The following is a 12,837-nucleotide window of genomic DNA, read 5'->3' as shown; positions in this document are numbered from 1 at the left end:
CTTTTGATTTGCATTCTCCTCCCCTCAAGACACTCAGGAAATAAACTCCTTTCAACTTCGCTAGAGGATATAAAACCTTTATATTTTCAAAGCCTTTGCAATCTTGTCAAAGTAATAAATACAGCATATGTTAAAATCAGTAAAGAGTGATTTGAGTGTTTAAAGAATCCTACTGTAGCTTCTTCCATCACGTCCTGAGTTGGTGTGCTCGAGTGCAGAGCCACAAGCACTGACTGAGCCACTTCCCAGTTGGTGAGCTCCTGTTTTTCCATTTTATGCCTCAAGAACCTGAGTGCACGGTGACTGGCCACTGCAGGAAGTATATCCAAAAAGTAGCGCCTGGAATGGGAAAGGCAAGGACCATTTTCCAGATCAGTACTTGAACACAATAATTCCAGATGGCCTCCAACAGAGCTGACATGGTTTATCAGTAGAAGATTCACTACTTGTATTGTTTGTACCTGTACGCTGGCCGATTTGAGAACCGTTTCCACACTGACTCGTAATTCTCCTCATTTGCAGCACGGAAGAGGTGCATAAGCTTGAGGGCTTTCGCTGGTGCATCACTGGGAAGCTGTTCATATGTGGTCTCTACTAGGTCTTGCAGGCTTTCTTCTATCTGCAGGAAGATTAAAATGCGTGAAGCTCACATGCTGTTTCCCACATGCACTGATTCTAATCTCCAGCCAAAAGTCTGTCAGAAGCTGAATTTACCTGGCTTTCCACATCTTTTATTTTGAATAAGTGGACAGGAAGCTGAAGCAGTTCACTGCCAAACTGGTACTGAAGTGACCCACGTTTCTGGAATTCTTTTGGTGGGACCTCTGCCATGTGCTTTTGCACATCAATCAAGGCAAGTTTCTGCCTGGAATGGAGGAAACCAGAGAGAGAACATCACAAGATGCACGATACAAACTCTTTCTACCTCTCTGCATTACCATGCAGCTGCATTTTTTTAAAGGCTTTGGTTATTGAGGGGTAAAGATATTTACAAACAGATGGCATTAGGACACAATGCTCAGAACTGTACTCTGAGAAGGTGTTCATTTACTCAACAGGGCTCAGATCAGAGCCAGTCTTTCCTTCAACTGGAATAACACAGCTTGAGAATTTATGGAAGAAGTGGGAGGTGAGAAGCTGTGACCTGAAAAAAAATTACAGAAACTGTGTGTTGTGTCTTAAGGAGTAAACTAAGGATTAGGGAAAAATAACTGGTAGGAAAGTTTTTCAGAAATTATCACTTAATTTAAACCTTTTAAGATGTTCATGAAAGCTTTCACATGTCTGTGCCTCCTGGATGATTCAAAAGGAATTGAAAATTGTTAGATACAATAAGAAATGTTATAGTCTTTTTATTTGCTCTATTTCTATTTCCTCCCCATTTTGCCTGGCAAGCTGAATGTCCTGGGGACTGCAGAAGATAAAAGGTTCTCATGAAGTTTCAAATTGGATTTCCCAAAGAGGGACAGATAAATTCAGGATTACTCTTTGGAAAAGTACTCAAGTTTCTGGAAACTTTTCAAAGAGCACCAAACCTCTATCCTTTGTTATTAGGAATAATTCCAATTAGAGACTGTCTTTGCAAACATTTTCTGTCTGTGCTCAATATTCATCTAAAGAGATGCATCCTATGACACCAATTATGTTTAAAATAGGTCATTTAGGACACTATAATAAATTTAGGCATTTGTATTTAACAACTGAAAACATTCCAAAAGCAATATTGTTGTACTACACAGTATCTCAAAATCTCTGTAGAAAATTGGCTTGTTTATTTTGGAATCTCTATGATGATCTCCTGTATCACTTTCTATCTACTCCTTCTGTACGGATTACAGAGAATGGCTGCCGAAAATATCATACAACTACTTCCCAGACAAGCCACTAGAATTTGAATAGAAATAACTACAGAATCAGAAGAGATTTTTTTCTTTTTTTATACTTTTTAACTTTATAACTTTTTTATAAAAGTTTATATAATATTGTTGAAAAGGCCTTTGGATCAGAAAGTATAACATCAGGTACACTTTGGCAGATTTAACTCCCTTTTTGAAAATGTGATGGATCTATTATGTTTTCATCTCCATTGTTTTGGGAAGGGATATATCTTCCTAGAATAGATGAGAAAATGTTAGACTCCAAAAGGAAGAACAAATGAATACTAAAGATAGGATTTAAATGGTGAAACAAAAGTAAAACCTCTCTTGTCTTTAAAAGGTGCTGTAAGAGTCTTATGCTGAACAGGTCTGAAAAAATCAACTCCAAATGTTTTAAGTCCTTGCTGCTAGATTTTCTATTTATTTATTTATTTAACACAGAGTGTATTGCAAAATTAACTTCTGAAAACTTGTATGACACAACAATATCTTGCCAGCTATGTTTGGCCCTTTCTTCTGGGCAATGCAAGAGATCATGCAAGAGAAAATGGGGAAGAATAAAGGTACTACCCTTTCTGGGGGCTCTATACCTGAAGAAGAATAGTAAGGATGACAGTCTATGTAGGCTAGCAGAGAGTGAGCTGAAATCAGCACTGGCCCCAGACTAATGATCATTCACAGCAGCCTATAATTTCATAAAAATACTACAGCTGTATCCATCTTTACCTAGATTGCGCGAGACAGTAAAGCTGCTTTCATCTTTACTGTTCTGTTTATTTTGGTTAACCAAACTGAAAATATTTATCATATTAGTTAAGTTAATCATTGTTTTATTGACATGAAATTTCTGATGTTGCAGTTTCCAAAACTTTATATTATACCAGTAGATTCTTACAGAAAATGGAGCAATGCAAGATTACAGCAGTTGAAGAGTGGGATTAAGGTATAACTTCTGTACAGTGACATTCATTCAGAAAATGATATTCAGTTGGACTACCCTGTCTACCAGAATTCTTTACTAAAGCAGGTAGCAAAAAATTTTCAATAGATTATTTTGATGCAGACAAATCAAAATAATTAAAACACTGAAAATCTGGGATCTTGAGCAGAGGCTTAATTTCTTAGACAACTATGTTCTCATTTTGCCCCAAACTTGTTTAAAAAACATGCAAAATTTTGACATGTATTGTTCCCAATCTTTTTGCAATAAAAAACAATTTCCTATCAAGGAACAGTTTTGGTGGAAGATTTGCAAGCAGCCCACAGTACTTAGGAAGTATATCGGAATCCAAAGTCCTACCTAGCTTTCTCGTGAACTAGTCTCCAGGGTCTCTTACTGCATTATTATTTTCCAGGGAACTCTCTTTCAGTGAGTAACTGTCTTTCAAAGTATTTTACTGCAAATATATTAGTTCACAGTTTTTCAGATGGAATTACATTTGTTTTGGCTTTTATGACATAAATCAAATATCCTTGAGAAATAAAATAGTCAAACCCTGCCAAGTTTAGCTAACAAAATTTGGATAGTGATGTGCATGTTTCAGATTTACAACTAACAGTGAAGGTTGTTTTTATGAACTGTTTGGGGTTTTATGTAATTAAATACTGGCAAACAATAGACCGTGGAAGTAAAGGATTTATTTCAGTTATGGAGTTTGACCAGATTACTGAGATGCTGAGTTAGCTGCTGAATTGAAGGCATATGTACAGTACCTTGCTTCCACTATAACATTTCCTCCTGTTATCTCATTGAATGGTGCAAACTGGTGTATTTCCTCAACATCAGCTTGTGTGATTACAGCTTCATTACGTGCGTATTTAATTTTGTAATTGTAAGTAGCAGTTGCCCGGGAATTCTTGTTTCTCTTCATAATGAAAAAAAGTAACAAAGAACATAGAAAGTCATTTAACTTCTAAATTCTGTGCCTAGAAGCTATTACATCACCCACTTCAACCCACTTATTTTCCAGGGCTGTTTTGCTCATTGACCACATGAGCACTTGATGTGAATTCTGCCTGTACACTTCCATGGGAGAGGTCAGGCACGCTGCTTGGCTCCGTTTCTTTTACTGCTAGTAACACTCCTAACTGTTAACTGTTTTTTTCTTTTCCCAAGTGTAAGTCTTTGGTTATTGCCTTGGGAAGGAGAGACGCTTGCTGGGCAGAGCAGCAGTAAAAGCCACACAATTTCTTATTTCAAATACAGGATTATAATACGACACAGAAGTATCTATCCTGAATAGAAACTGGACTTAGCTTTTTTTTTTTTTTCCCTCTCTCCTAACAGAGGAGGTGAATTAACTCATGTTGATAATTAATGGTTTCCAAGCCAGCCAGCTGAGGTATATGTATAGTACACAACAGTCTGCACCACAGACCTCCGCTGCTCTGTGGATTTCATTTTCATACAGAAAAAAAAAAGTCAATAGATATAACAGAACTGACTCTTCTCTCACTTTGGGTGTTACAAAACATCGGATAATGTGGATGCTAAATGTCTCTCTGCATATGACTATAAAATATGTAAACATGATACTGCTCTAATTTACCTGCTGGCAGGTCCGGCATGGATGAGTGTATGCTGAACCTGTGACCACTTGGACTTTCTCTTCACAACTGTTCAGGTCCTTGGATTTGGTCACATAGACTAGGTTTGCTCTCTTGTTTTCTTGAATTGCATACGTTGTGTTACAAATACCTCCGATCCCAGCCTGGCAAAATAGAGATAGTGATCTTAGAAGTTTACCCCTCCACAAAGCTCCATCAATTCCTCACATGGACTCTGCTGTTTAATTCTATATTTTCAAAATTTCTGATGGAAGTGCATGCTTTTTTATTCATTGTACTCTCTAGAAGGAAAAATGGGATGATCTGTACTTTCATTTCCTTTTTACATGTAACAGGTTACCAGTAAGCCAAACCAGACTTTCCCTGAGAGAACTAAAACATTTGAGAGCTTCCCTGAGACAAGATCTGAAGCCTGAGAAAAGATGGGTAGTGATTTCCAGTTAGAGCTGTTGATTATGAAATACGATTTGAGGAATATTAATAAAAAGTGCCAAAATAATGTGATCAGTCAGAATGAAATCTCAACAGCAAAGTATTTTAAGGTTGGAGATGACATTCTGCCCTTAAAATTTGCTTTTATAGATAGCTTAAAAATGCTTATGGAACAGGCCTTGGAATATCAGGTGATCTGTCACGATACGAACAGCAAGAAGTAAAAAGAATTTCAGGACAGCAGGGTTTTGATTGTGGGTTTTCTTGAGTGTGCATTTTTAGCTCAGATCTTCAATAATATTTGAAGCATATATATTTATAAGAGCTCTTAAATCTCCTCAGTCAGCGAGGAGGTTTTGGAGAGGAAAATATTTGATTGCATTTTAGGAGGAAGGGTTATTTTCATGATTTTTTTATTGTTATTGATACCATAGCCACTCCAGAGAGCAGCTCTGGGCTATGTCAGAACAGCAAAATGGTCATGTGATGGTTGCAAGGCAAGTCATACCCACTCTATCTTTGATTTAACAGCATTCCTGAAGACACAGTGGCTTCGGTAAGGGCTAGGAATAAGAACCCACATGCAGGCTTTCGAAAAGACTTGTACTCTGCAGATATAGGTATGGGGCTCCTCTGCAGACTTCAGGGTGAGGTAGAGACATTTAAACTTTAAAGGGGAATGTGGCTTGGTGGGATGAGTTAGCCTCATGCATTACTCGACTTGTAGGGTTATTTAATTCACAGCTAGCTCAGATATCCTTGCCCTACACCTTGTAGGCTGTGAAGTAGACTTGCCCAGCTTAGTCCTTTAAACCTGTGTGCAGCTTGTATTCAGGGACTAATAATGCTTATTTTCCTTTACAGAGAGAGTTGAGATTGTCAAGCAAGTGTGCCAATGCTCATTAATCAGTTGCTGCCTGAGAAAAGCAAAGAAAACTTGGAAACAATTTTAGGAGGTGAAGTCACATATATTGCTCAGCTATGAGAATGGGACATATTGCTAACTGAATTAGAAAGAATGAAGATGTAAAACTAGATATGAGAAAATAGAGCTGCAGAATATGCGACACCACCACCCGGGTTTTTATGTGCAACAAGCAGCACGATATTAAATAATGCAGTTCCTTTCCGAGAAAGAGCTCCAGTTACATAAAAACACATTTAAAAAAAATTAGTTATTCTGGTCTGCATTTTCAATAAAAATAACATGAAAGTATAATAATTTCAAGGTTTTTGCTGATCTCTGAATCAAATGTAGTCTAATCAATGTAAATACAGTTTTGGAAAAGCCAAACACATTGCAATTTCTATGGTGAATAGTAATATCAGATGATTTACCTCGACTAATATATTAAAACCTGAAAAACAGTGGAAATTCCAACAGAGCATCAACTGAAGCTGTCAAATCTATTACAGTAATATCATAGCATATGTACTGTTTTCCTTTTAAAAGAGGAGCTAGAAGATATTAAAGTATATATGATTGGTTAAAAAGTCAAATTGCTGTTATTTTAGCTTTAATCTTGTGTTGCAAAGTTTAAGCCTGTTTTAATACAGTAGTCAAATTTTACATAAGCTTCAGCTTTCACAGGAATTTACTTTTCCTAGAATTGCAAGCCAGAGTTTGTAAGGGTCTAATACTGCAAATGTATTTGCTGAAATACTTTGATCAATCAGATTAAAAATCTACTGTTCTGTCATCCTGTTTAGCTACAGCTCCATCAAATATTGTTCCATAAGAATAACCAAATGGTGATTACCCAAGCTTAGGTGTTTCTTGGTATTGAAGTTTTTATCAGGGATGAATTCAGAAAATATAGTAGAAGAATCTGAAGAGAAGGCTTATTTATTTGTATAGCAACCACAATGGCCAAGACAAAATGCTCACCTCCTGTAAACTGTATGAATGCTGCATCTTCTTCATACTGAGTTCCAGCACGTTCAGAATCCCTCTGTATATGTTCAGACCATCATCCGAGACAGAATCAGGAGCCATGAGGTTTCCAACGTGTCCATTGCTATACTCAAACTTGATGGGATTACTAAGTTGTCCAGTTAGTGCCTGAGTCAGTTTCAGTGATCGAGAGAATGAGCTTGTAGGCCAGATGCCATTGTACTCTGCTGCTTCGATTGAGTGAATCTAGAACAAAAGGGGGGAATATAATTCCTCTTTAACTTTTTCATTTTTTTTTTTTCAATACATGTAAGCAACTAGAATTTTACTCACTTCAAAAATACACATTTAAATAACATAAATTCTCTTCAAAGGGAAAACTTGTAGTTGTAGTTGTCATTTAACATAGTTCATACAAATATACATATTTTCATATATATAAAAGGAAAGAGAGTAATGCAAATGACTGTGACATTTCCACAGTCACTGCACTCTGTTCTGTTTCAGAGATAATCCATATTGCCAAAGGTTGACTTGTATGAAGAAATGAGCCAGAGAAGAACTGCATGAATCAGGTTGCTACCCAAAAGTAGTACGGAAGATCTGCAGGAAATTGCAGGAGAAAGTTAATGTTGCATAAAGCATCATTAACTCCTGTTGTGAACTCTGTCGTCTCTCTTGCTGGGGTCACAGAGCACAGACAGCGGTCAGAAACTAATAACAACATGGCTGCTGGGCCAGCCAGATAGTCATAATTAGTTTGAGCAGTGGAGAGCAGATTACAAAAATTGTCCTTCCCTACATGTTTTGCAGTGGCGCACAAGAGCCGAAGCCTCAGGCACTGGCCCAAACCCTGCTCCACACATCATGCTCTAGCTTCAACCTGGGCACATCCAAGCAAGCAGAAAGTTGTGCTAAACTGTGTATAACTTGAATGATTTCTACCCCGTGGGAATGGGGCATGTTTAGCTTAGTTTCTCAGAGGACTCTTCCCTCCTATATATTTTGACAATTTAAAGAGACTCATCTCTGACACTTTAGGCTGGCAATATGATGCAAGATGCGATTTAATTTCTCAAAAAGCCACACAAACTAAATCCTCATAGAGCAAATCGTCGGAGACTGCACTTTCATATTTATTTTTGTTATTGTTGGTGGAGATCACTGCCATTCCCAGTAACTGAAGCTTACAGAGGAGGCTGTTACAGAGCAAATCCCTCATGCTGCCTCTTGGACATGCTTCTGGCATATTGCATTTGGGCAGGTTTGAGGCTGCTCTGCAGGGTCAGCACGAGGTAGTTTTCCTGAGCCCTCAGGGTCCAGGCAGGACTTATGCTGTCTGCTCAGTTTTGAACAGAGCTGGCAATTCCTACTCATGGGTTTGTGATGAAAAAATTGTCAGCTGGAAACTGCCCAGGGACCAGAGCTTTTTACTTAGGCTGAATACGAACTAGTAGGCTATAGATGAAAGACTAATTCCCTGAACCATCCCTCCAAACTAATTTAAATATAACAGCAGCAAAATAAACTTCTCCAGGAGCAGAAGGGAATAAATATATTGTTACCTTTCACTTAGAACTTGCCTCAAAACCTTGTGCCTTTTTTTTTTTTTTCCTCCTTTCTTCCTAGAAAGTATTTATATTTGAAACTGAAACTTTTTCACAAATGCTCTATGGCAGGTGAAACAGTGTTGGAAGGTTTTAGGGAACAGGAGTCAATTTCTGGTGAAGACTCACCCCAGCATACCAAGAGCCATTTCAACATGTATACTCTTGCCCTGGCCATGGGGCAAGGATAAGAATTCTGCTTGCTCTGTGCCAGGGAAGTCTTCTACTCACCAGTACAGATGTGTGACTCTTATTTCCTTGTTTTTTTGAAAAAAAAAAAAAAAAATCCAGCTATGTGCAAAGGTCATGGAAAAACAATGTTTCCTGTCTAGCTCTATTATAATTTGAACTTATAAAAATACCTAGTACCAGAAGGGTAATTCAGTCTGAAAGGCTACAACATTTACAAGCATTTATCAGACAGTCACCAGTCTTTTTAATCTGCAGTTTTTCAATTTGCCCAATAAAAGCTTTTAAAAAGATCATTTTTCTTCCACATGCACAGAAGACTAAGTAGAATTTGTGTGAAGCAATTGAGGGGTGTGTTTCAATACATTCACTAGAAACTTGTATAGGCTTCTGTTAAAGGCAAAAGTGTTTCTCGCATAATCAGAACTCTTAGTAATTACTCAGCATGCAGTAAAAATATACAACTGAGGATGACAAAGGATGTCATTTGGGACCCTGCAGAAAAAGAAGCCACCAGATGACATTAATTATGCTAAATATTGAATCACATCCAGCTACTGTTGCATGTTTTATTGCCTTTCATTTGCTGGTTACGAAATCAGTTGATTAAATAATCCTAGGTTGTACAGTTTGGAACAATTGGATTGATCCAGTAATAAATTATTGTGCATTTCAAATTACATTCCATTGTCTCCCTGACCACAAAGCAGAAGAAATCCTTCAAACCCAAGGTTGGCTTGAGCTGAGAATTACCTGGCAAAGTGCAAACAGAATTTAGGGCACTGCATAAAAAAATAATAGTGTTAGTTACATTCTGCCTGAGTAAGCACAATATATGATGAAACTTAATTGCTTCCCAAAAGCTTAAAAAAATGTATGAAGAGAATTTTACCTTTCAAATTGAATACATTTTCTTACCCTAATAAGACAAAGTTTTGGCCCAATACCACTAATTTCCACTTTACTTTTTATTCTTATTCCAGCTCTTGCGAGTCCTTTCTCTGGAAGTCCACTGAGAAGTATACTTTCATGGTTATATGTATAAACCTTGTTTTCACTGAAATCAGGTTCTGCAAAGAAATTTTTCCCATAAAATGTTATAGAGATATATCAGATATAGAGATTGTATAGAACATATTAAAGTAACTGTATTAAAATGTATGGAACAAAAAAGATGAATTTGTTCATTTTTTTTACTGCACCTGAAGAAAATTAGCTGTTGCAAAATTGTATTAAACATTGATATACTTTTCAGATTCTATTTTGAATTTCACTCATTATAATTATAGTAGCTGATAGGAAAATTACTTACGGTAATTAAGATGCTGGCTCCCTGAAAGAGAAGGAAAAAAAAAAAGAGTAATGAAATGACAAAGCAAAAATAACCCAAAATGTTAATGTATTTTAGTATGAAAGACTATATCTCATCTTGTGCATATGGCATAACTCTTTCCAATTAATTTTACTTGTAACTCAGCATATACACAAGAAGTTTCTTTTTATCAAACAACAAAAAATTTGTCATAAAATCATTTTAATATAAAATGCTTTTAAAAAATTTTTTAATATAAAATGCTTTTAAAAAATTTTTAAAAATAAAATGATTTTAATATAAAATTTAATATAAAATATTTAAATAAAATTTTTAAAGTTCATTTTTGTAAGTGAACTGTACTTAGATTCTGAAACCTCTTCCTGAATCTATTATTAAGTTCATCAAAGCAGATAAGTTACTTACCCACCAGGGTTAAAAGCACGGTTAATATCAAGCCCCTCATGATGGGGATAAAGTAAAGGTGAACATGCTGGGTTCCCTTTTATAAAGGCATGTGCTATCACATGCCCCTTTTGGCAAGTTGGTTTGACAAATAACTGTATTTTAGAATGTGTATTGATCAATCAAAAAATAAACATCTCCGAGGGCATGAATGCTGACAACTTCAAATCACCTCATTATTTCAACTAACTTTCTTTCTATGTGAAACAGAAATTTTGTTTTTGGAATATCTTGCTTTCTTTTTTCTTTTTTTTCTTTTCTTTTTTTTTTTTTTTGACATGTAGTTAATATAGTAAAAGAATAAATAAAGTACAACATTAAATCAAAGTAGTTCCATAATAATAACTTAAATAAGTTAGCTTTTCTCCAGTCTTAACTTTGATGTCCTGATAATTTTGACTTGCTAAGGATCACATCTTTGGAGACACACCTTGCTCTGTCACATTGTACATCTACTTTTAGAGGAGAGTTTGTAATTGATTTTATAGATTTAGGATTGAGATACCTCTAAGCTCATAGTCATGAAATGAGAAACTGTCTTTCCACAGTACCTACCACAGCTCTTTTTGCAAGTGTTGCTTGCTGCCTACACCTGGGAAGACAGATTTTCAGTGTAACCTTCACATTAGCTTCTGGCTAATGGTCAAAATTTGTACTATAAATAACAACAAGAGGGAAGATAATTTCTTTGTTTATAAGAAGAATGCAATAAAACAGAAGGTACATTTCTGGAAGCAGCTCAGAGAAGTGGAAGCCTCAAGTTCTCAGTGACTTCTCTGGGGGCTTTGGCTGCTGAGTCTTCGGGGAAAATGTATTCAGAACTTCCCACTTATAGCCATAACATTTAGATCAATCCTTAGCAAAGCTAATTCAGGAGCGAGTTCCCTCCCTAACCTCAGTTATATATATATTTTTAAAGTGTTTAACATTTACTTTGAATTTAAGCTTGTCTTTTGGTCAAATGGTAAATTAAATATCACATAAAACCCACCTGGGTACAAGGGTTATTGAGGGGGCAGGAAAGAGAGCTCAGGAATGTATATCTGCTATTTCCTCGAGGCTGTGAAAGGTATAACATCCATGCAAGTAATGCACATCGTCAGGCAGCTGAACTCTATCCTCCAAAAGGAGAACAAGGTTTTCTCGGCTGTTGCTATTCATCAGGGAGGAGAAGAGTGAAACCTGAGTTTGGGTCCTGAGGCCCATACCACTGGAGCCTGAGAATATGCTTAACGCAGGCCCCATCTAACGGTCTCTTTAATGGATTACTTCATTCACTTGGAGTGATGCCACCTGACTGAGGAATAAAGAAGTGATTATTGTGGTGCCAGTGCACCTGAGCTGGGGCTGTGGTGGCAGGCAACATGGCCATATGCTAGGCCCTTGCTTGCTGCAGCCCCACTGGCAGCTTGCAGACGAGAGAAGCTGTGAGTGGAGTGAGGTCTGTCTTGCCTGGGGACCTTCTCTGCTGACACCACCAGAAACCCTGAGAGTTTTTATATAGCAGCTTTCTTCCACAAAGGGAAAATGTGTATCTGGATGAGTAGTCAGATCTTCCATGAAAGGAAATGTGTGTCTAATAAAATATTGAAAAATATACGATAGACATATGAACTGTTACAAGAGATTAATAATTGGTATGTTCCTTTGCCATGGGTTTAGATGGTGAAAAATTAAGTGCACATGGCTTTTCCCTCATGTTTTCCTTCAGGGTGCTAACTAACAGCCCTGGCTTCTCAGTGTGTGAGAGACGATGAGACACACTGTGCTTGTAGGCCCTGTGAAATCCAGCAGCATACCTTGGCTGGCATATATGTACTGTCAAATATAGTTAGAAATGCCTTATAAAAAAGCTGTGCTGCTTGCAGCCAGGATGGAAATAAACGCACCACAGCAGTACGATGTGTGCACACCTCCCTGCTTCAGCCACCCTGCCTGTCTGCACTGCTTGTCGTGCTGCAACCTGGCCTCTCTGCACAGCACTGGGTTAGCATGCTCAGCTGGCCATGTTTCCATGTTATGGAACACAGAAACTACATAAATCAGACAAGTAATTTAAACTGTATTATTAGCAACATATTGAAATAATGATTAAGGGACACCCACATTTTAATATGGCGTTATAACATTTTTCAATTTTAATAAAAGGCTTCATAATTGAGATATAACGTGAATAGTTTTATTCTAACTGGATACTGAAAATATTGCATTTCTCTTTTTTAATGGGAACTACTGTAGGAGTCTAAGCTTGCAATCAGTATGTAGATACCTGATTACTAGATAGTTAGCTGAAATAATTAATATTGTTCAGGCTGCTGTGTTTTCATCTGCAACATGTCTTCTCTATTTTGAATAACCCCTCTCTACCTAGCTTTTTCTGGTTGGGGGTTAGGAGAAAGTGATTTCAAAATTGTTGCGCCCATTATTACTTAAAAAAAAAAAATTAAAAAAAGGGGCAACCTAATAAATTCAGTAAGTGGAGAGGACACAGCT

The 12,837-nt window shown here is 37.0% G+C and overlaps 1 protein-coding gene across 7 annotated transcripts in view; it reads right to left on the bottom strand.

Moving 5' to 3' along the window:
- The window catches only part of LOC310903338 (vitellogenin-1), a 45,131-nt gene extending 32,829 nt beyond the window's left edge, over positions 1 to 12,302 (bottom strand). Inside the window, exons 1-9 of one of the 7 annotated variants that reach the window (XM_083846427.1) lie at positions 11,069 to 11,273; positions 10,900 to 10,936; positions 9,880 to 9,900; positions 6,766 to 7,017; positions 4,427 to 4,588; positions 3,591 to 3,742; positions 715 to 865; positions 462 to 619; positions 174 to 339 (exon numbers count right to left, since the gene is read on the bottom strand). In XM_083846427.1, coding sequence (XP_083702553.1) covers positions 174 to 339; positions 462 to 619; positions 715 to 865; positions 3,591 to 3,742; positions 4,427 to 4,588; positions 6,766 to 7,017; positions 9,880 to 9,900; positions 10,900 to 10,936; positions 11,069 to 11,070 — 1,101 coding nt within the window. In that variant the 5' untranslated portion in view covers positions 11,071 to 11,273. Of the gene's footprint in view, positions 1 to 173; positions 340 to 461; positions 620 to 714; positions 866 to 3,590; positions 3,743 to 4,426; positions 4,589 to 6,765; positions 7,018 to 9,485; positions 9,638 to 9,879; positions 9,901 to 10,305; positions 10,861 to 10,899; positions 10,937 to 11,068; positions 11,274 to 11,335 lie in introns of those variants that run through there. The other 6 variants (XM_083846425.1, XM_083846426.1, XM_083846430.1 and 3 more) reach the window with 6 other exon arrangements.
- Positions 12,303 to 12,837: the final 535 nt, after the last annotated feature.

This window comes from Anser anser (assembly GCF_964211835.1).
Source record: "Anser anser genome assembly, chromosome: 8".
NCBI classification, from domain to species: domain Eukaryota; kingdom Metazoa; phylum Chordata; class Aves; order Anseriformes; family Anatidae; genus Anser; species Anser anser.
The sequence above is the reverse complement of the archived record's forward strand: the minus strand, read 5'-3'. Positions and strand labels throughout refer to the sequence as shown.